The 23,430-nt window shown below is 39.6% G+C and overlaps 1 protein-coding gene across 3 annotated transcripts in view; it reads right to left on the bottom strand.

Annotated features, from left to right (window-relative positions):
* The window catches only part of RNGTT (RNA guanylyltransferase and 5'-phosphatase), a 507,135-nt gene that overhangs the window by 41,699 nt on the left and 442,006 nt on the right, over positions 1–23,430 (bottom strand). For all 3 annotated transcript variants that reach the window (XM_089691308.1, XM_089691307.1, XM_089691306.1), the window contains one exon: positions 22,543–22,609. In XM_089691308.1, the coding sequence (XP_089547434.1) occupies positions 22,543–22,609 (67 nt within the window). The remainder of the gene's footprint in view (positions 1–22,542; positions 22,610–23,430) is intronic.

Raw genomic sequence — 23,430 nt, 5'->3', positions numbered from 1 at the left:
GCCCTGGTTCTTTAATTGTGTTTTACTATGCAAAATCCTACAAAGTCCCTTTGATTTGCTGTGTGTTAGTATCGTTACTACTAGGCGATTGGTGTAGGACAATATCAGGGGTACATGTTTGCACTTGGGTGGCGTGCCTGCATAACAGCACTCTGGAAGAGAGAGAAGCAGTACTTGGAATAGTTGTCCTGCATTCATGCTCACAAGGAATATACTAACAGGTGGAAAGAGCAGACACATTAAATCATCAGTCTGTTACTGCTATTTCACTGTCCAACCAGCCTAGGGTGGGGAGTGGCTGCAGAGAAACATCAGGTCATCAGGCTGACTGCTGCTGGTGAAGCTGTGTAAATCTCAGGACTAGACAGATACAAATCATCTGGCATGTGTGTATTTTTAGTAGTTTATCTCTAAATATGGCTGATGACATAGGAAGCAAGAATTGAACGTGCACACAATGAACATTTCTAATTTGCTCCCTTTAGGTCTGTGAAATATACCATTGAAAGTGCTCTGTTACATCTCTTCCATAAGTGCACAAATATACTTGATGATACTGCCAGACACCTAATAACTTTATTATTTCCTAACATCTCCTTCGACTACACTGACATCTCAGGCATTGTTATCAGCCCTGCCCAGCTCATTCAGTGAACTGTAGAACACCTCCCTCTTTGTTATGAAGAGGACTAGAGGGGGAGGTAAACTGTAGTCATAATATACTTCATTTCCTCCTGTGATAGCAATGCTTCTCCAAAGATACAGTAGAGTTGGCAAGCATTGTCACCCTAGGACAAGAAGTGTGTTACAGACACAATAACCAAGCTAAAATTAAGGAAAAAAAGAAGACAGGTGCAGCCACAACATCTAAAGGCTGGGAAGCTGAAATATATAATATTTTTGTTATTGGGGTTAGATGCACCAAGTTTCAAAGTACATAATTCTGTTAGATGACCTGGGTGCAGCAGATTACAGAGAACTTAGATTAAACTGAACTGATTGAATTTAAGAATTTAGCATTGATGCAATATTTTAAGGAGCTCACTGATTTTACAGTTTATTAATAACAGTTTATAAATACACCAGAATTGTATGTTTATTTCAAATATCTCTAATGCCTATACTGCAGCGAGGGGGGAGATTCAGTGCTGTTTTGTACAGTGCTCATTTAGTGAATACGCTTAGAGATGTACAGTTATAATCTCAGTAGGTACAAAACCTATGGAGAGTGATAATAAAAAGGACCTTTACTCAAGTCCCGCTTTACCTCCTCCTCCTCCCATTTCTCCATGTCCACTGTGATCACTGAACTCGGGGGCACTGAGCTTTGAGCACATCTGGGTTCAGATCAGTTAGATCCTGACCAGACTGTCAGCCCCCATATGATAGTAATGCCGTTAAGTGAAAAAAAGGAGCTATTGTTAAAAAAATTTAAATTTAATAGACCAAATGAAAGAAAAAAAAAATTAAAAGGCCCCTGTCCCAGAGAGCAAAATACATACATAGGGCACTCACACAAATATAACGTATGAAACACTCTCTATTAGGTTTTTATTATGGTTAACACTAAACTAATACGTTGAAAAGGTTTTTTAAAATGTGGTCTATAGACTGGACTATCCACTCACCCACATTCTCTGCAGGCAAAGCCTGTGGAGTGAAGGGCCTTTCTAGAAGCCCCCACCCAATTTATTTTATTCCTTTCTCAGCCCACATCACTGGCCTAAACCACTCAGTGACTGGCCATGATAAAATAAATCTTCATACTGAGCAGCGGGAATATTTGTTGCTGTTTTTGAGTATCATGTATCCCCAACCCTCGATCCCCTAGACAGCTGAACCCATAAAATAAGAATAACAGACGACTGAGTGAATATCTGTCATTGTGTCGTAAATGTCTGCGGGCAGCAACAAAGGAAGTCACCAGAAGGGAGGCTGGGAGGGTCCGTAAAAAACAACAGCATCTTCAGGGGTCATTGCTACATTGGCACTGAAAACCCTGTGGCAAGATAGGTACTTTAGCCACAGATGTCTTTATTCCTAGAAACCAGCAGGTAAACTAATTTAACCTGCATGGGCACACCCAGTAGTAGCAGAGGTGTGTATGTACTGTACACACCTCTCCTACTACTGGGTGTGCCCATGCAAGCTAGAGTTTTGGAATGTTTGTATAACAAACATATCAAAGTTTGCCTTTTAGACTATTTCCATGCACATGGCAGAAGCTAGATTTAGCTTCCTCTACCTAAAACTGCTCTGAGCATTCAAAGGCAATTTTTTTCCAGCAGGTCCACAGATATCAGTAGATACACAGTTTTCCATTTCAGAAAACAAAAGCTTTTAACCTCAAAAACAAGCATGACATGCTCATCGTAAAAGAAAGCTTAAGTGAAAAAGTTTTTTTTAAAAATTCAATTACTCTAAAAGGTCAGTTTAAGCTCGCTGCAACTTTGACATTTTAAATGGATTTAGTACAGGCGAAATTATAAACTTTGTGACTTTGCTACCAGGAAAAATACACAGTGTTCTCTGTCCTTCAAAACAAAATTTTTCACTGGGGAAAAGAGTTTAAATTATTGGATAGTTACAAAAGTCATAGATCCAATTAAATTAGCTTTAGATGCTGTCGGAAAAAAAAAATTTAAGCTCATTTTATAAGCAAGATTGTTTTAGTACAAAGCTAGGAAATAAATACATTTTAACACTGCTAAGTTTACAATGGCATTGAGATGTAAACTTGCCGACATTTCTATGCAGGGCTCCTATAACAATTCCATATCTCCTAAATAGAATAATGAAATCCCATAAGAGACCACATTCCATTTATACACTCCAGAACCAAGAAAATTATTTAAAGACATGGTTCTTCCAAACCTGTGAAGTCTCTTTTGGGTGAATAATGGTGGGTTAATTTTATACCTGCACTAGTTATTTCTTTAATGGTAGACTCCTTGAAGGGTATCTGTATTTAATTACAAACAAACCCAGATAATTTTGAAGCCCAGCTAGGTGGATGGATGTATGATCCAATATTGTAAAATCACACAAAACAATCTTGTCATTCAGTCTGAGCCAACTATTTGGGGATCTAAACCCAAATAATTGTAAAATAGAATATCCAGTTAAAGTTTTAATGTATTGTAATTGTACCACATTGCAAAAAAGATGCACTTCCTGGCAGCTTCAGCATAGAAGGTAGAAGGACCAACACCACAGCACAAGCAACTTCTATTAAATATTTAACCAGAAAATCACAGATTAACAGAGAAATATAACAGAATTTAGATATAAGATTAATCTGCAATAGAATATTGACATCTAAGAATAACAACCACTTTATCAGTTCCACCAAACTATATATTCATGTAACATAAGAAAAAGCGAAATCTTTTTTTTTTAAATATCTCGCTCTTTCAGTTAGATAAAACATGCTGATCCTCCAGCAAAGTGTATTCAAAGTCATTTCTTTCCTATGCTGGCAAAACTTAGGCAATGCATCTGTGGCCCTTTGCTGCATTCTCCGGAGATGGACTAGAAGCAGCTGACACATTTTGTGATAGCCACTGTTGGAGTGCGCACACATGCCTAGGAAGTTCATACAGGGTGTGCAAAGTACAGGGAGGAAAAAAAAAAAAAGATAAAGTAAGGGAAAAAAGTGAATTTTTAAAAAAAATAAAGTGATCCTGTTTTGCTTGCATTGCTTATTGAAATTAAGTAAAAAAAAACAAAACGTAACTATTATACAACAAATATTGTCTCTTATATCACTGTGATAACTGATGTAAAGAGAAATGAAGTCAGCCAGTAAGGCAACCTAGAACCATTCATGACTGCTTTAACACCTGGGTGGAGCAAGAAAACAGAAAAAATAAGAATTTTGACAGGACACAGGAATTGATGTTAGACCATAGGTTATATGCCGCTACTTCCAGGTGACTGGACAAAAGCTTTGCTGGGAACCACCCCCCAGTGTAACCATATAATCCTGCCCACTCCGTGAGGCTACAACTTCAGCTGATTAGAGAATGGCAAACTTGTAAGGCCAGGCATCCCTGGAGTGCCACCGTGCCCCCCCCCCCCTCCCTCCATAGCTCTACGCCAATCCATGTAGCAAGCAATGCAGAGTAAAAAAGGAGCCAGAAGGTGGGGTGGTCTGTGTCCTGTACTGTACTCCAATATATGGAATTTACAAGTAAGTAAAAATTCCTCCTATCTTAATTGTACAGTACACAGGCAACTTATTTATACACCATGGGATGTCCCCAAGCAATGAATACAAAGGGTGGGAAAAAACTGGGCAAATGGAACTATGCCAACATGCCCCCCCAAAAAAGGGGTCATGGACCCAAGTTCAGAACGCCACAGCTAGAACCTTGCAGCCAAACGCTGCATCCATAGATGTTTGGACATACACCAGGTAAACCTTTGTGAATGTACAAACCAAGACCAGTTAATGTCCCTACATAGTAGGGTAATGGAGGTTTGGTGCCAAAAGTCCAGGATACACCTACAGTTCTGGTTGTGTGGGTGCGCAACGGCACAACAGGAGATTTGCACTTGAGATCATAATATCTTGCAATATCTGATGCAGTGTGCAATTATGATTTTGAAGCAAGGTGTCCCTTCTAAGGTCCAGAGAAAAGAACAAAACAGGGAATCCCTTTGTCTAATGAAAGCAGTAGCTTTTAAGTACACTCTAATGGCTCTATGTCCAGCCAGCATGGAGATAATTCCTTTCGATGATAAGGAGCAGGGCACAAAGATGACAGGACAATGTCCTCATTAAGGATGAACACTGAAACCACCTTTTCAAGAAATGATGGTCTTAGGAATAATACAACCTTGTCATTGTCAATTATGAGGTAAGGCTCTTTGCAAGGACTGACAGTTCAAATACTTGTCTGACAGACATGCTGGCTAACACAAAGGCTACTTTGCTAGCAAGAAGGACTGAAAGACTGCTGCTCAGCCTGGCAGACTTGTGTATAAAAATATATCCAAAGCCTTGAATATGCCAATCAGTACTGTTCAATCACTTATTAACCTCTCTGCATTGAGAGTATGCAAATATGCCGCCTCTCCGCGGGTGGGCCTCGTTGCCAAGAGGGCACATATTTGCATACCAAAATGTAAACAAACCTGTGCTGAAGGCGCACGCCCTGCATGATCCCAGCACGGTTCCTTATCTCTATGTGCGACTGGGAGCTTTCCAATCATGTGAATAATTTGACAGACAATCACGGTGGTCACATGATCAGAGACCCTGCACCACCTCCCAGCATCTGAAAGCCTTTAAAAGGCTGGTAGGCGCCAACGTCCAGGGGTTAACTAAGGGCACAAAACTGTTCACCAACCTATAATACCAACTGTTAATTTAATGCATTATGTAAGGTAGAATCCCACAAGTAGATTAGAGACATTTCAAAATACAACCAAACATGTTTAACAACAGTTGAGGGCAGAAAATTGCACAACTAATAATTGTGCTACAAAAGCATATAGTAAAAATTTTTAATTTATAAGGCTGGAAGACCAAACATTTTTAATGTTTCATCCCTCCCCTTTCTTTCCACAAAAAAGTAAATAGTGAGAAAAAAAAATTTAAATTCACTTACAAGCAAATCTACTTGCATCTACTTGTGATCAGGAGCTTTCTGACCTAGTGACTGCTATGACATCCACATAATAAACCACACCATCAGAAACCCCTTAAAGGGCCAGGAGGCGCCAGCATTAAGGGGTTAAGAAATTGAAAATTCAGGCATCTCTTGATGCCAAGCCAAGTACATGCTTCTTTCTAGCAACATAAGCATGCAGCTCATTTTTATCCAAGAATCAGCGCATTGTGCTCCTTCAAAACAACCACACTATCTTTTTCAACAGCAGCCTGTATTTCACCTGAGGTTACCTGTGGGTTTTACTTTGCATCCTAAACAATTTTTCTGGCAGCTGTGGCTACAGTCTTTTTTGGTTTATCTGACCTTGGCTTGGAATCAAGAGATTCCCCCAATTTTCCACTTCTTAATATGTGAGTGAACAGAATTGACTAGCATATTCAAGGCTTTGAATATATTTTTATATTCTTTTCCATCATTATAAAGCTCCATTACCTTGTTACGCAAGTCTTTGGACAGTTGTTCTCTGATCCCCATGGTTCAGTATCTAGCCTGCTCAGTGCATGCAAACAGGCGCTAACAAACTCATTGACTATTTATCCACAGACACTAATTGCAATTTAAAAAGCCACAGATATGGGTAATCAACTTTTAATTGCCATTTCGTCCTGTGTGTGTCACCTTGTGTGTCTGTACCAAGGACAGACATTCCAGGGTATGTAAACTTTTGGTCAGGGCCAGTTGGGTGATTTCTGTTACCATACTGAATGGGCTGTTTTACTGGGCGAGGATTCACATATACTTTAAAATTTGTGACTAATGACTGTGATGCAACACCTGGTAATCTGCCTGAGACTAAGCTCTGAGTGGTTGAATTATAGCACCAAGTTTAAAAATGTTGCACGCCATACATTTCAAATATATCTTTGAGGAGCTGAGTCTCACTGTGTGTCAATAGACACACACAGCCTGGCTCGGGATCGAGCCTGCACGTCTGTCCCCAAAACAAGCAGCTTGCTATGGTGGCAGACACAGAAGAGAAAGAGCCGAGAGTGCTGGCGGAGAACACCAGAAAAAGATTTGGGGCCGCTCTGCGCAGTACCATTGCATAGAGTAGGAAAGTATAACATGTCTGTTATTTTAGGGGAAAAAAAAAAACTTTTAGGACCACTTTAAGGCATAAAATTCTGAGCATATGCACAGAAAGTGAGGACATTCTTGAAAGGGTTAATAGTTAACCAACTTTTGCTTTGTGCCTACTAACTGGTTTATTTTATGTACAAGATGTTCCCTTGGGATTGAAATGCTGTTATCTATGCACACACTTAATTTCTGAGAAATTGCAGAAGTTACTATCCTGTTGCATTTTTGTTTTGACTAGCCATAGAGTAGTTTACGGAAATCTTTTTTCTGTATTCTGATTGGTGATTTGTGGAAACGGCCTGAAATATGCAGTGTTATCATTTATTAATTAATGCCTGATCAATAATAAAGAAGTTAAAATTTGCATCACACATCTAGGTGTCTGACTTGCATTTTTCAGAAAGTACTTTGAATTGTATGTGTGTATGGAGGAAAGCCAGCCTAAATTGAGATTCCCAACAATTCTGGAGAATCACAATCTCCATAGCATCTACACAGAATAGTAGGACCACAAGCAAGAGTTGTACTCTTGAAGTAAGAACTTCAAGAGTCTTCAAATGCCAGTCAACTAAATTCTGAAAGGAAGGAAAGTCCTCAAAAACAGTAAATTGACTGTTCAGAGCAAAAGTGGTTGGGTCCCAGAAGGGTGGGCGGAGAGTGAGGGCAGTAGTGCGCATGCGCAAGCTGTCAATATGTCTGCTGCTAATGTGCATGGGGTGTGCGGTGTACTTAAAGGGATTTGGTGTGTAGTGACTTTTTGTATCTGTGAAGCTCATCCAGACTCTGATAAGTGATTCCATCCAAGTGGCTGATATTGAAAATTCTCCAATAATTATCTAAGATCACTAGAGCTAGCTGTAGATGTGTAAAGTGGACGTTTCTGGATCACCATACATGAGAGCAGTAGTTTAAAGTAGGGATGCACCAAAATTTCCCTTATTGGCCTTAGGCCCATATGAAAATAAGTACTGATACAGGTGCCAAAAATAACCCCGCCCCCCCCCCCCTCACTGGTTCTCAGCCTTACGTGAAAAGCCATCCAATTATTCTGGCACTGGGCAAAGAGATCACTGAAGGAAAGATGGCCTTCACTCATCTCTATGTCCTTGGAGAACTGGAGGCGACATCATTACATCACTTCTTGTTCTGGCACCTTGAAAACAAGGCCTTTTCTTTTTTCTTTTTTTTAAGCACTAGATCAATGCTTTTTTTGATCTAATGCTTTACATTATAAAGGAGAGATGTGGGGTCTTATTGACTCCATATGTCTCCATAAGGAGGACTTGTCACCAATTATTTCTATCACAAGGGATGTTTGCATTCCTTGTGATAAAAATAAGAGTGATAAAAAAAAGGGACAGTGAAAAAAGTAATAAAATAAAGTAAAAAAAAAATGTTTCAAGTGCCCCCTGTGCGTAGTGGTGAACACATATGTAGGCCACGCCCACCTATGTAAACGTGGTTCAAACCACACACGTGAGGAATCACTGCAAATGTCATAGCAAGAGCAATAATTCTAGCACTAGACCTCCTCTGTAACTTTAAACTGGTAACCTGTAGCAATTTTTAAAGTGTCACCCATGGAGATTTTTAAGTACCATAGTTTGGCGCCATTCCACGAGTGTGCACAATTTTAAAGCATGGCACGCTGAGTATCTATTTACTCGGCGTATCATCATCTTTCATATTTTACAAATTGGGGTACATATTGTTTTTTTTTTTTAATTCATTAAAGTGTATTTTTTTTCTCAAAAATTGCATTTTAAAAATATATTAATTTTTATAAACTGTCCATTTCGGGTTTCAGCCAAGTGCATCCTGAACTTTTGTGTTTGGCACCAGAATTTTCATTTCAGTGCACCACTAGTTTAAAGCCTTGGTGACCCACCTTTGTGTACACACAAGGGGTCAACTCTGGCAAGTGAGTGCAAACCCTGGTGGAGGCACAAACTGATGAATTGCTGTGGAGAGGTTTCATATGCAAAAAAGCACTTTTATTCAAAGGCATCAACATTGTGTAGTTTAAGAACACAGACATGATTGGACATTTGCATTTTTTTTGGACTGTTTATGCACTTTATGGGGTTTTGTATGCACTTTACTGCTTATTGCACAGTATTTTCATTGGTTTATATTTATGAGACTTGTTGAATTGGTACATATATACGTACTTTATCAGTTTACTTAGTTTATAATTTTTATCACTATATTGTTGATAGGGTAAGCACAACTCTTTGTCCACAAGGGGGACAGTCTACTTTTTTCTAAATTCCACTTCCAGAGGGTACAAAGCATCAAAATTATTAGGAGCAAGGAATAACCTCTAAGAGTGGACCAATCACTGTATTAGGTCCAGCTGGCTCGATCAAGAACCAGAAAAGGCTTTTTTTTCCATAGTAGTCAGCATGTGGCGAGAAACTGAAGAAGTCACTTGATGAAATTCCGGCTTTGAAAAATCAGCAGCAGCCTCCCATTACAAAGTCAGCATCCAGCTTGCCTTCTATGATTAGAATTGCTTCAGATCAGGTCAGGTTTTAGGCTGAATTCCCACAACAAGCTGCGGCAGGGGGCAGTGTGGTGTGCGATTCAGCGCATCACATGGCTTCCTTTTGTTTTTTTTTGTACGAAATGTATTTGAAGTATACAAAATGTACACTTCATAACACTGGAATGTACAGCAGTGTGATGTGCTGGGTTGCTGTACACTGCCATGCGATTCAGCAAGGTGTCCTGCGGTAAAATGCAGCATGTCTGCATTTTAGCAGTGTCATATTTGATAATACAAAAAAATGAGTTATCCATTACCATTTACCACCAAATGAAAGCCCAATTTGTCCTGAAAAAACAAGGTATAATTCATCTGGATACACTAAGTAGTTGCGATATGTGCAGTTTTACTAACACATTCTGAAGTTGCAAAACTGTCTTCAGGTATTAAGATTTGTTTTAACTTGGAGTTAATCAGCGATAACGGGCCTAACTGATTTTTACCTTTTACTTTATCTATGGGGATATAGGGGTGCTGTGAATATGAGTGACAAAAGGTTTTACTGACCCACAGTCTCATGTGTGAATGAGCCCTAATAGTGCAGGCCATCTCCAATCATCACCACACGAGTCACAGTGTCTCCAGAGCACCGTAGCTAGAAATAGTGCTTCTGATCACAACACTAAACCAGTGCAGCAAGCAATCAAACCAAAAACTCTGTGTATCCCCAAAGAAAAGTAAATCTTTCACCCTTGAAAGTACAAATATCATAAACCTTTTCAACAATCTTTCCCCAAAACTCAAATTCTTTACCCCAAATTTCCAAAATAAATTCACAAAAAATGTTTTCACAATACAAAGTCCTTAAAATGTCCACACTATTCATAGGTGAGCAGAGAGAGACACACATGTGAAGGAAACACAAACAGCAAGGAGGATAATATGACAGTGCAGCAGCCTCTAGGCAATACCCTACTTCTTGTGAGATTAGCCTTTGGAGCGAACTTCAATCCAGTAGTTTGAGCAGGATAAATGGAACCACTTTCTGGACGTCCGGATCCCTCGAGAAGAAGTCGGAAGTGACGAAACGCGTCAGCCACGTGACGTCAGACGCAAAACTGGAAGGAGCAGCGCGGCCATCTTTGATGTGGTTTCTTGCAATAGGATGGACGGTTTACTCTTTTTATATGTAAGCAGATATTAAATTTTGAATTTTCATTCATTCTCTCCACTGAGTCTTCTCTTCTCTGCCCTGTGAGGAGTGGGGAGGATTCCACTGCGCATTCCCGTTAGAGGAAAGCTATCTAGCATTCGGGATTATTTGAAACGCCTGTGCAAGCTGCAAGAGGGTAATAGTATATTATCCTAGCAGAGTGGTGGCACCAATTTGGACTAGTGCACCTTATCACTAGTTGTATGTTTGGATTTGCTGTGATTTCACCTGTTGGAGTGATTGATTCACTATATCACAAGTTGAATTGTTGTGAATTTTATCAACCTCACGTGTGGGGTATATAGGTGTGTTCACCTCATACACATGGTTCACAATATTGTATAATTTGGGATATATTTATAATTTTTGTTTTATTTATATATTTTTTTTCTCACGAGTGGTTGTGCATGACATCATTGATTATTTTATTATATGAAAGATAATGCACTATATTGAGTTTACATTTTTTTGAGGTATCTTGGATTGAAGTGGCGAATTGGATACTTATCACATCTGGAAGATTGAAAAGTGTGGACATTTTGAGGACTTTGTATTGTGAAAACATTTTTTGTGAATTTATTTTGGAAATTTGGGGTAAAGAATTTGAGTTTTGGGGAAAGATTGTTGAAAAGGTTTATGATACAGTGCAGCAAGCAGTTTTTCTGATCACTGTCACACCAGTGTCACCAGACCAGTGCAGCCATCTACAGTGTTCCTGATGGCTGCTGCACTAGTTCCCAGTGTCGTCAGACCCTTTTCATTCAGCAACAGTGATCCTGATTTCTGCCACACCAGTGCTGACTTCAACATTGTTCCTAATCACCGTCATACACGAGTGCAGTGTTGCCTCTGCCTGCTGACTGTACTGACCCTGTCCTGTTTATTGACCATGATCCTGCCTGTTTGCTGACCATGTCTCTGCCTGCTGCCTGGATTGACCCATCTGCATTTCCCACGGACTGCAGTCTGGCAAAACACCAGTCTCATCCATCCCCGGTCAACAACTGCACTCCTGAAACCACAGGAACTCTTATTCTTTCTTCATCCTCCTGTACTTCCTAAACAGTGAATGATGCATTCCAGGGGTAGTCACGTATCAGTAAGCAAGGCTTGCTTCTCTTATGGTAACAGGACTGCTACAGGTGATGCTACACCAAGCTATACCCCCTGTTCACTCTCACAGATGCGACCATTATAGTACAATTATTTTAAACACCTGGTTGATTTTTGTGACATTAAAGATTCAATGTCTGATACATAATCAGTCCAAACATTGAAAGTCTCACACATGTGGTATCCCCATTCTTAGCAGTAGTAGCAGAATGTGTTTAGGGGTGAAATTGTTATTAACAACTTTGTGTGAAAAAATTATAATTTTCATTTTCTTTCCACATTTTCCAAAAACATTTGGCAAAAAGTGAAGTCTTCAAAAGACTCACCATGCTTCTTAAAAATACCTTGGGGTGTTTACTCTCCAAAATGTGGTAACTTTGTGGATGTTTTCACTGTCCTGGTGCTTCAGGGCCTCCAAACGTGTGATAGTTTGTCCATAAATTAAATGGTAATATATGCCCCATGAAAGCCTGAAGGTGCTCCTTGGATTTTGGGCCGCTCTATGTGGCTGGGCTGTAAAACAGTCTTACATATGTAATGTTGTTGACAAAGTCCGGAAGAGACGAAACGCGTCCAGGGCACGTGAAGTTACCGGAAGTGCTGCGGCAGCCATTTTGGATTCTGGAATCCCTGTGTGTTGGAGGTCTGGAGAGTAACGGTGCACTTCAGGTGTCCCCCAGAGCTACAAAGTGATAGTGCTGGATAGGAGTAGCAAGGGGGAATTACCTGGTGATCGGGAGACCCTCTACACACGGAAAGGGGATCATATACTGGGCATGAGGAGTTTGATGCTGTCTTGCTGATCTTATCGTTTTTATATGTAAGTGGCTACAATAAATTTTATATATGATTATAATTCACATACTGATTCCTGGTCTGTTTGTGAGGTCCTGAGGAACAAGAGGATACCAATCTAAGGACACTCTGTACATATGTGGTTGATTACAAGCTGGAATCTGTTTGTTTTAGGGTAATTATGCACTTTATATATAGTTTGCAGTGAGATTTATAAATTTTTCTTTTTTTTTTTTCACATGAGTGCTGTGACACTGGAGTGTTTTTTTGCATGATACACGTGTGGCACTTTAGTTCTGGGATTTAAAAGGTAATATACTATGTTGAGATTTTGTTTTTTGAGGTATTTGAAGAGCACCTGTGATTGATTTGCATCTTCTTCAGTGGAGTAGCGTCTTCCTATCAAGAAATTGATCTTTGTTTGGACACATTATTTGGACACTTTGCATATTGGGACTTTATTTTATTTTTGTTCTTTTATATATATTTGATATTTTTTATTTTTGGGTAATCTCTTTGGGTCGTGATTTTTTCACTATAATTGTGGGTTTTTGGGTTTAAGTCAATGAATATAAGTCTTACATATGTGGTACCACCATACTCAGGAGGAGTAGCAGAAAAATGAAGACAGTGTTTCCACTGTCCTGGTGCAACAGGGCCTCCAAAACTGTGATAGGTAGTCAGAAAATTAGAAGTGTAATTAATGTCCCTAGAACACCTGAAGGTGCTTCTTGGATTTTGGTTTGTGAAAAAGTCTCAAATTTGTGGTTTCCCTATACTTGAGATACTCACATTTTCCCAAAAAATTTTCCAAAAACATTTTTAAAAGACTTACTATATGCCTTTCAGAAAATACCTTGGGATGTTTGCTGCCCAAAATGTGGTAATTTTATGAGTGTTTCTCCTGTCGAAGAAAACATCCAAGCCAGGCTAAATTTTGCAAAAACACATCTGAAGTCTCCCAAATGTGGGAGAATGTGTTATGGTCTGATGAAACCAAGGTTGAACTTTTTGGCCATAATTCCAAAAGATATGTTTGGTGCAAAAACAACACTGCACATCACCAAAAGAACACCATACCTACAGTGAAGCATGGTGGTGGCAGCATCATGCTTTGGAACTGGGGCCTTAGTCAAGGTAGAGGGAATTATGAACAGTTCCAAATACCAGACAATATTGGCACAAAACCTTCAGGCTTCTGCTAGAAAGCTGAACATGAAGAGCAACTTCATCTTTCAGCATGACAATGACCCAAAGCATACAGTACATACAAATCAACAAAGGAATGGCTTCACCAGAACAAGATTAAAGTTTTGGAATGGCCCAGCCAGAGCCCAGACCTGAATCCAATCAAAAACATGTGGTGTGATCTGAAGAGGGCTGCGCACAGGAGATTCCCTCGCAATCTGAAAGATTTGGAGTGCTTTTGTAAGGGAGAGTGGGCAAATACTGCCAAGTCAAGATGTGCCATGCTGATAAACTCATACCCAAAAAGATGGAGTGCTGTAATAAAATCAAAGGTGCTTCAACAAAGTATTAGTTTAAGGGCATGCACACGTATGCAACAATATTATTATTTTATTTTTTTATTTTTACTTCCCTCTACCTAAAAGATTTCAATTTGTTGTTCAACTGAGTTGTACAGTTTATATGTTACATTAAAGGTGGAAAAAGTTCTGAAATGATTTATCTTTGTCTAATTTTTTTACATCACAGAAACCTGACATTTTAACAGGGGTGTGTAGATTTTTTATATCAACTGTATACACACACATACATACATACATACACACAGCATATACATATTCATCTATTTATCTATGTCATGGTTTGTAGACTAACTGTGAAACAGTGTAAATTATATACACCTATTTGTTTTTTTTTCCTCACCAAGGAAATGTAACAGAATACATTTTTGTAGATTGACATATATAAGGCTATCCCCTAAAAAACTGCATATAAAAAAGTGCACTATTTACTTCAAGTCACAGTGGTGAATACAAACATATGAAGATAGACTGAGGCTTGTACATAAGGCTTGTACATGAGTTAAAAATTTAGTGGATTGTGTTTGTCTAATTGAACACTTTGTAATATATTATTTACACTGGGAGTTAGTATATTTTGTCTATATTATTATACAGTATTTATATAGCGCCAAAAGTTTGCTCAGCGTTGTACATTACAATGGGAGACAAAACATGAGACAGTACAATAACAATACAATACACGAGGGGTTCGAGAGCCCTGCTCCTTGGAGCTTGCAATCTAGGAGGGAGGGGATAGTGGTACAGGAGGAAATGGCTGTGGGGGATGAAGTGATAGGAGTGGAGGAGATCGGCAGTTAGATGAGGGCGGGGTAGGCTTCCCTGAAGAGATGGGTTTTCAGGGTGCGCCTAAAGGTGAGGATGGTTGGTGACAGTCTGATGGATTGGGGTAGTGAGTTCCAGAGGATGGGGGAAGCCCTGGAGAAGTCCTGGAGACCAGGGAGCTAGAGAGTAGGAGGTCTTGTGAGGAGCGAAGAGTACATGTTGGGTGGTATTTGGATATCAGGACAGTGATGTAGTTTGGGGCAGTGTTATGGATAGCTTTGTACGTCAAGGTTAGCAGTTTGAATTTTATGCGTTGGGCAATCGGAAGCCAGTGGAGGGAATGGCAGAGGGGGGTGGTGGATACGGAGCAGTTGGTAAGGTGGATGAGTCTAGCCGCAGAGTTCAGGACAGACTGAAGCGGGGATAGCCTGTGACGAGGTAAGATGGTAAGGAGGGAGTTACAATAGTCAAGTCGTGAGATAATAAGGGAATGAATGAGTTGCTTAGTAGTTTCTGGGGTTAGGAACGAACGTATTTTGGAGATGTTGCGGAGGTGGAGTCTGCATGAGTTTGTCAGCGATTGGACCTGGGGCTGGAAGGACAGATTGGAGTCTAGAATGACACCTAGAACTTTGGCTTGCAGGGTGGGACTGATGGTAGCGTTATTAGTCGTGATGGAGAGGTTGGGGGGGGGGGCGCGGACTGGGGGGAAAACTAGGAGCTTGGTTTTGGAAAGGTTTAATTTGAGGAAGTGGAGTGACATCCAATCTGATATGTCGTTCAGTAGGCAAGTGATTCAGGCGGAGACTGAAGGGGTGAGGCGAGGGGTAGAGAGATAGATTTGCGTATCATCGGCCTAGAGATGGTAATTGAAGCCGTGGGAGTGTATCAGCTAGCCAAGGGCCATTCACACTAAATGGCTTTTGAATGTTTTAATGTACCGATATTTTTTGTTATTTCACGCTTATCCTAAAGATATTTTAATATTATTTTGTCCTATAATTTGAATATTAATACACTACAGCAGGGGTGGCGAACAAGTTAGACACAAAGAGCCAAAATTTTAAACTGTGAAAGTCAGAGAGCCACACCACGCAGTGACCTGCCAAAACAGACAAACACTCACACAAAAACACATAATTAAAACCATATGATTCACCAGAACACTTTCTTCCCCTTACAAAACACAGGGATGACCAGAGACTGCGGACAGCACAGGGATGACCAGAGACTGCGGACAGCACAGGGATGACCAGAGACTGCGGACAGCACAGGGATGACCAAAGACTGCGGACAGCACAGGGATGACCAGAGACTGCGGACAGTACAGGGATGACCAGAGACTGCAGACCGTACAGATGACTGCTGACCTTTGGGGAGGTGGGGAGCGGGTACCTGAATTTGACAGGTACCCGCTCTTACTTCCGCAGAGTTTTTGTTTGATCTTACCTGTTCCTCGATCCAGCCGCGCGCTGTCTTCCTGGCTTCTGTAATGGCGCTCGGCATGACAGCCGGGTGCCCAGTGCGCATGAGCGAGAAGCACTTGCGCTTTGTGATTGGTCCGGCGGCTTCTGGGATCTGTCATGTGTCCCAGGTACCGCCTTACCATTCACAAAAAGCACCGCTTCTTGCGCATGCGCACTTGGCACCCGGCTGTCATGCCCAGTGCCCACACTACAGAAGCCGGAAGACAGCGCGCCGCTGGATAGAGGAACAGGTAAGATCAAAGAACAAAGAAGTAAGAGCGGGTACCTGTCAAATTCAGGTACCCGCTCCCCACCTCCCCAAAGGTCAGCAGTAAGAGGCAAAGAGCCGCATTCATTTTGGCCGGGAGCCGCGTGTTCGCCACCCCTGCACTACAGGGTGTAGATTCATGCACTGAGGGGTGTTTAGTAAATTGTTATCTGTGTTTTGACTTTCATTAATTTGTTTTGCATGTTATTTTAGTATTTTGTACATGCATATTTCTTTATACACAACTTTTTTTGTTTCCATTTAAGTAATTAGCACCGTAAGAATTGCCTTATATATGTCATCTGTTGAAGGGTTGTAACTATGGCAGCTTTCAAGCTATATATATATATTTGACTTTGTGCTAAATAGTGATTAAAATCCCAGAGTGGGGGTGTGTATGGTATGAGGAAAGATTATCTATTTGCAAAGATTTATATCAGAACTTAAGAAAATGTATTTTTCTTTTATAGAGCAAACAAAAAAAAAACAGTGGTAAATAAATATCACCAACAAAAAGCTTAGTCTCAAAAATATTATATAAAATCCATGTGAGTAGTTTTGTATGACTGAGCAATTGTCATTCAAAGTGTGACAGCGCTGAAAACTGAAAAATGGCCTAGGCAGGAAAGGGTTTTAACAATCCGGTCTTCAAGTGGTTAAAATTGATACTTAGTTCTACTTTTAAAAAAATGGCCTCATCAACCTACAATAAAAAAAGTTTAAAAACCACAAAAAGAAATAGTAACCCTAAAATACAACCACTGAAACATTTGATTACTCAGTTATAATGGGCACAAAAAAAAAGGCAGCAAATGGGTTGACTGTTCAAAGAGATTGCATTCAGAATTAAAGCAGTTGTAAAGGTTAATTTTATTTTTAATAAAGATATTATGCTTACCTGCTCTTTGCAGTGGTTTTGCACAGAGTGGCCCTGAATTTCTTCTTCTGGGGTCCACCGTCAGTGCTCTTGGCTCCTCCTCCCTTTCAAGTGCTTCCAAAACAAGCCACTTGCTAAGGGGGGCATTCATGTGAGCTCGAACCCAAGCCCAGTTGCGTGCGTCCATAGACACACAGTGCATCTTGGCCTTTACAACCACTTTGAGCACGGATTCCTAACTGACACATTCTCTGCCTATGCAGTGTGTTAGTTTTCTTACAATAGCTTCCAAATCAATGACGCCATAGCTTCTCTGTGTATTCTCTTCTCATTCCTTTTATAGTGAGGTGTCTAGCTTAACCAATAGCCTTCTTACTAGCCCTTCAAACCCTTAGAATTTGCCTCAAACCCAAACACCATTCTAAGTTATAATCTTCACCCACTCTATCCAATATACAAAAATACTGTATATACTGTATGTTTGGCAGGATTTGCACTCGTGTAATTTCTGACAATAGTTAAAAAAAATTAATTTGTCTATTTCTCTTAAACTGTTACAAAGATGTTACTTTGGGGTTGATTTACTAAAACTGGAGTGTGCAAAATCTGGTACAGCTGTGCATGGTAGCCAATAAGCTTCTGACTTTTTGCAGGTAAAAAAATTTGCATTTATTATTTTTGTCTGCAGGAGCCTGGAAAGCATTGCACCAGCGATCAGTAGATCATACAGGATCCCCCACTAGCTGTCAAAGCAGGGATTGAAAAGAGGGGAGCGGGAGCCAGTCGGATTGTAACATGTTACACCATGAATATGTGTGTAACCTAACATGTTCTGAAAGGTGAACTTATCCATTAATTACACTTTGAAAAAAAAAGAAAAGAAAACTGGAAGCGGATTGTTTTCTATGCAGAGCTGCACCAGATTTTGCACTCGCTCGGTTTAATAAGTCAACCACTATGTGTCATTTTGAATAAACAAAAAGAAAGCCTAAATCGTAGTATATAACAGCACATTAAATCAAATTATGTATGAAAAAGCAGCTGATTTATTGAAAATGTTTCATATTTGCATGGCTACAAGGTAATGTCATAATGGTATAAATGCACTTTAATAAATAAGAGTTACTCCCTAAAGAAAAACAGCAGCTGTTGCAAAGAAAAAACATACGGCTCGGTTAGAAGGCAGATGACCTGTGTGATCAAGTGCAGAATCTAGCACAAAGTGACTTCAAGGTTATACTGCAGAATAAAACAACATGTGCAGAATAGTGCCACTGTATAGGAAAAGCAATTTAAAGAAATTATGCCTGTATTTGATTTTTTTTGTCCTTTATTCTTTGAAGCAAGATACTTCAACTGCCTATAGGGATTGTAGAAAGAGTCAATTTTCAACGTAGAAGAAGAAAAAAAAAAGAAGCTAACTATGGGTTTTATATTTTGCTGAAGCATTCAAGAACAGTAGCTGAGAAAATGGAAGCTCTGCAAAAGCCAGAGTGGTAAGAGCAAGAAGATGAAACTATACTATATAAATTCATCCTTCACACTTGTAATCTATGGCCTTAATTACATGATACCTGGCAGTCACTGTGTCTGATAGCTTTCTATTCCTTTACTCATCAATCTTTTTGAATGGTAAAGACATCTCTGTTCTTTCCAAACTGCCTTTGCATTTCTGAAACAGCAATTATGCTGGTAGGGTGTCATTCCCATCACTGCATTCTGATGTACTACAGTGGAGGTACTAGACTGTCATTTACCTGCTATATTCCCAGATATATCAGTGAATAATTACTCTGGGTATTGTCACCTCCCTACAAATCAGAACACAGTCTTCACAGACATTCTTTCTGTCCTTAAAGTGAACTACTGACAAAAAAAAGGTCTTAGATGATGAAAAAAATGTTGCTGGAACTGCCTAGAGAGTACTAGCTGGCTGAAGTCAGGTTCTAATTTATTACTTAGGTAAAGTCTATTTAAATCCACTTATCCACAGACTGTCCAAAGTCCACTTATCCACTGTGCTACTGTCCAAAGGGGGCTATATTGCAAATCCATAGAGTGGATGAGTGAAAGAAAGTATGCTCTCTGAAGTTTTTTTCACCAGATATACACATTAATTCCCATTTCTTTGTTTTTACAATTTCAATACCACTCTAAATTTAGGAAATGCGGAGCAGTGAAAGTTTCCATCTGTTTTTCTTTTTTTTATCTTTATTAAATTTTTCCAGTACAAAAATATGAGAAGCCAAAATAAATCGCATTCACAGGTTCATAAAATCTCTTTTACAACATCATATTCCCCACCCCTTTCTTCCTCCTACTGTCCTCCCTACCAAAAATTCCTGTCCAGATCTTATTAACTCCATTCTTACTCCTTACAGACTTGTCCATCAATTTCTATGTCTCCTTCCCTCTCACTCTTTCAAGCTCTCTGTCAGGCTCTCTCTGGAGAGATTTATACAACCTATCCAGGAAGCTCCTTCCTTTGACAGTCTCCTCAATTCACCCTTTATTGCATTAACTAGGGATGTAATTTGCTTGTTATAAGCTTTTTATTGAAGGAGTTAGTTTTATTCCTAGGTAGCCTATTTCCTTTTCCTTCCACGTGGATGGAAACTCTTTGAAGACTCAACTTGCTTTGAAATGTTAACATTTAAGACCTCTGACTTTGCAGGGTTAATTTTCAGATTTGACAGTTCGCCTATGCTGCCACCTTATACTCCACTTTCCCTATCTTTATTCCCAGTATATCTACACATCGTCTTACCCCTGCCAAGACAGGTTCCAGTGACAGTACACACTACAATGGAGATAGTGGGCATTCCTGTCTAGTACCGTTTTGCATTTAAAAAAAAAAAAAAAAACTGGGATAGGGATCGGTTGACCTTGACCGCCGCTGTCATCCCATTGTACAGCCCTCTTATCCACTTCAACATTTTCAGCCCTAGTCCTAAGACCTCCAACGTATCGAACATAAATCCCCAGTTGACCCTGTCAAAAGCCTTCTCGGCATCCATCGATAGAAACATTGTCGCTGTTTCTCTCCTTACTCTTTGTAAAAGGAGCAATGATCTCAGACCATTGTCCCGCCTCTCTGTTCCAGGGATAAATCCTACCTGATCCAGATGTACCCACTATGGCATTAGCTCCTTCAATCTAGTTGCCAAAACTATAGCAAACAATTTTGTATCAACATTTAGTAAAGATATGGGTCTACAGCTAGCTCACTGTGAGCTGTGCTTGCCTTCTTATAGTATGAAAGTTATATGTGCTTGCAATGATTCTTCCCTCATTTGCATTCCATCTCCTATTGCATTCATGTAACCACACATTTTGGGGACCAGAAGATCTCTGATTTTTTTAAAATAACCCACAGTATATCCATCCGGACCAGGGCTCTTTCCTGGGCCCATGCTCTTTAAGGACATACTAATTTGCTCCAGGGTGATATTTCTCTCTAGAACCTCTAGTTTTTCTTCTACTATTCTTGGTATCTCTGCCTTTTTCTCTTATCATCCTCTATTTCTTTTTGATTTCTTGGGCTCACATCATAAAGCCTAGTATAGTATTCTTGAAACCTATTAGCGATATCAGCGGTGGAGTACACCAGTTCTCCTTTACCAGTTTGAATATTATCTATAAAATTTTGGGATTTTTTTTCCTTTAATCTCCTCATTAGGTGTTTTCCAGGTCTATTACCCCACTGATATCTTTCTTTTGATACCCTATTAAATATCTTCCTCAACTCCTGTTCCGTAAGATCTTTTAGTTCTTCTCTTTTACGGATTATCCTCGGATAAATATCCATACCACTCTTATTTTTTTATGTAACTGTTCTAACTTATATAACTCATCCGTCACCTTCTTTATTTTTTTCCCCCTTTCTTTCTTTTTTTTGGCCCCAATCTCTATCAATATTCCCCTGATATAAGCCTTGTGAGCCTTCCACACTCTGGCTACAGAAACCTCATTGGTCACTCCGGCGACCCGGCTCCAGGAAGGTCCTCCATCCCTGCCGGTTACCACTGGGGCTATCCGATCACTAGCTTACCCCTCCGGTGAGTACAGGGCAGTCAGGGAAGAGGGGAGAAAGATTCATTCAGCACGGCAGGCGCTCGGAGCACACGCTGCTCATGGCGCCATGATCAGGCCCCCTAGTGAAAGTTTATTTCTGATCTGTGGATTGCGATCACTCTGATGAATAACCACACAGTGACAATAAATATAAACAACACTTGTGTTTACATCTGAGAGCCCGCCCCTTCCTGTGACAACAGTAGGATTTCTGAACTAAAATGTATGAATGATGGAAGCAAAAGCGACAGCACCAGATTCAAACATGAGAGGATATAATTGATTGTGGGATTTTTCATTTTTTTTTTAACCTTTTCACCCCTCCTCTTCTCCTATACATCTTTTCTTTATGCTGTTTCTATATGACCTGCATATTAATGAACTCCTTCGCCTCTCTTCCCACCCTGTAGATTAACCTCCTCCTCTCAATCCTCCAACTATATGTGACCTGTACGGTAGCCCTTTAACTACCTCCTCCGTGTATTACCTTTACAGTACAATAATGATGCAATATAATAAAGCAAAGCTCCATGTTTTAACTAACTCGCTACCAGCATGTCTTTTTCATTTTCCAAAAAGTGGCAAAAGTGAGATCACTTGAGGTGTCTACTTTCAAAAAGGGGTAAATTTGGGGATTTTTGTATTGCCCTGGCATTCTTCGTTGACATGACACCAAATAAGGAAACAGTATTTTAAAAAAATGTTTAGTCTTTTTTCCATTATACAGTTAAAAAGAAAATACCACCCAAAAAGTTCTAACGGTTTAAAAAATATATATAAGATTCATATTGGAAGAGAGCAACATGGCCGAGAAATTTTTACATCAATGCAAACTGAAACATGGCCAGGTAATGGAGGGATATTACAGGCTGGTACTCAAGCGGTTAAACTAAATGAAATGGTAATAATTACGCAGGGCCTTCCTTTATGACCAGTCAGTTTAAAAGAGAAGGGAGAGAAAGGATAAGAGGTAGAATTTATATACAGTATGTGCTAAACTGGATCATGTCAGCTATCACAAATCAATTCTGAAGTACAGTCACAACTACAGTACATACAGTATTTTTGAAATTTTTTTTTTTAAAACAATCTATGTTACTAAACTGATGGTGAGGTGAATATGCAGGTATGCTTTAAATCTACCAACAGATATTCTAAACAGGAACAGAAGAACTTACTTTTATCTGTGAAAAAGGGCGCTCATATTGTCCAACATAAAGTAATCCAACATTCTGTGTCAAAAGACTGAAGCAGAAAAGAAAAGGAGATAGAAGTTACTTACAATATATTATATACATGAATACACATGTATATAGTACATACATACATTGATGGCACTCCAGTTTAGCTCAAGATGCAACAGATGATGGGTAAAGTATGTTATGAAATGTGGAAAATTAAATTAAACAAAATAAATTAGGGACTGGATGGTCTTTCTTGGCTAACGCTTTTGTTGCAGCTCTTTGTTCTGTTGAGCAGTGGCTCACAAATGAACAAGACACCATATTTTAATTTGACTTTTCTAATTCAACTTCACTGGAAACAGTCTTATTTTAATTATGAGCACTCTGTACATATATTTAGAGTTTTGTTTTCAATAACTGTATAGAGTAACCTGAAGTAAACTTATTTTCTACATACATAATCCAAGAATTATGGAAAGAAAACCAAGTGGAACACCAGCCACACATACTGCGTAACTTATGTATACCAAACAATATAACCAGGAGGGTGACCACCATCTACAGCTGTATAAAATACCTCATCTTGCATACAGGGAGTATGGTGTTAACATCACTTGCATTTGATATATGTAAAACTATATGTGATTTTTCCACTAGAATCATTGTCTGGTCCCGCACACTCTAGGGTAACTCTTCTTGATGCCTTGCTATGATAGGTGAACTCATTCAACAAGAAGGACACCCGAGGGCAGAGTTTGACTTTTCCAGGAAAAGTTGAGCTATGCATATAAATTTCAGCAGCAAATATTTCTGGATTGACGAATGTTTACGATATATTATCTTCACTAGAGGCTCTGCTTGTGCTCAGTTTGAACTGGTCAC

Source organism: Staurois parvus, unplaced genomic scaffold (assembly GCF_062004578.1).
Source record: "Staurois parvus isolate SC_StPar_1 unplaced genomic scaffold, SC_StPar_1.0 ptg000561l, whole genome shotgun sequence".
Classification (NCBI taxonomy): domain Eukaryota; kingdom Metazoa; phylum Chordata; class Amphibia; order Anura; family Ranidae; genus Staurois; species Staurois parvus.
This window is presented reverse-complemented; position numbering and strand designations above follow the sequence as displayed.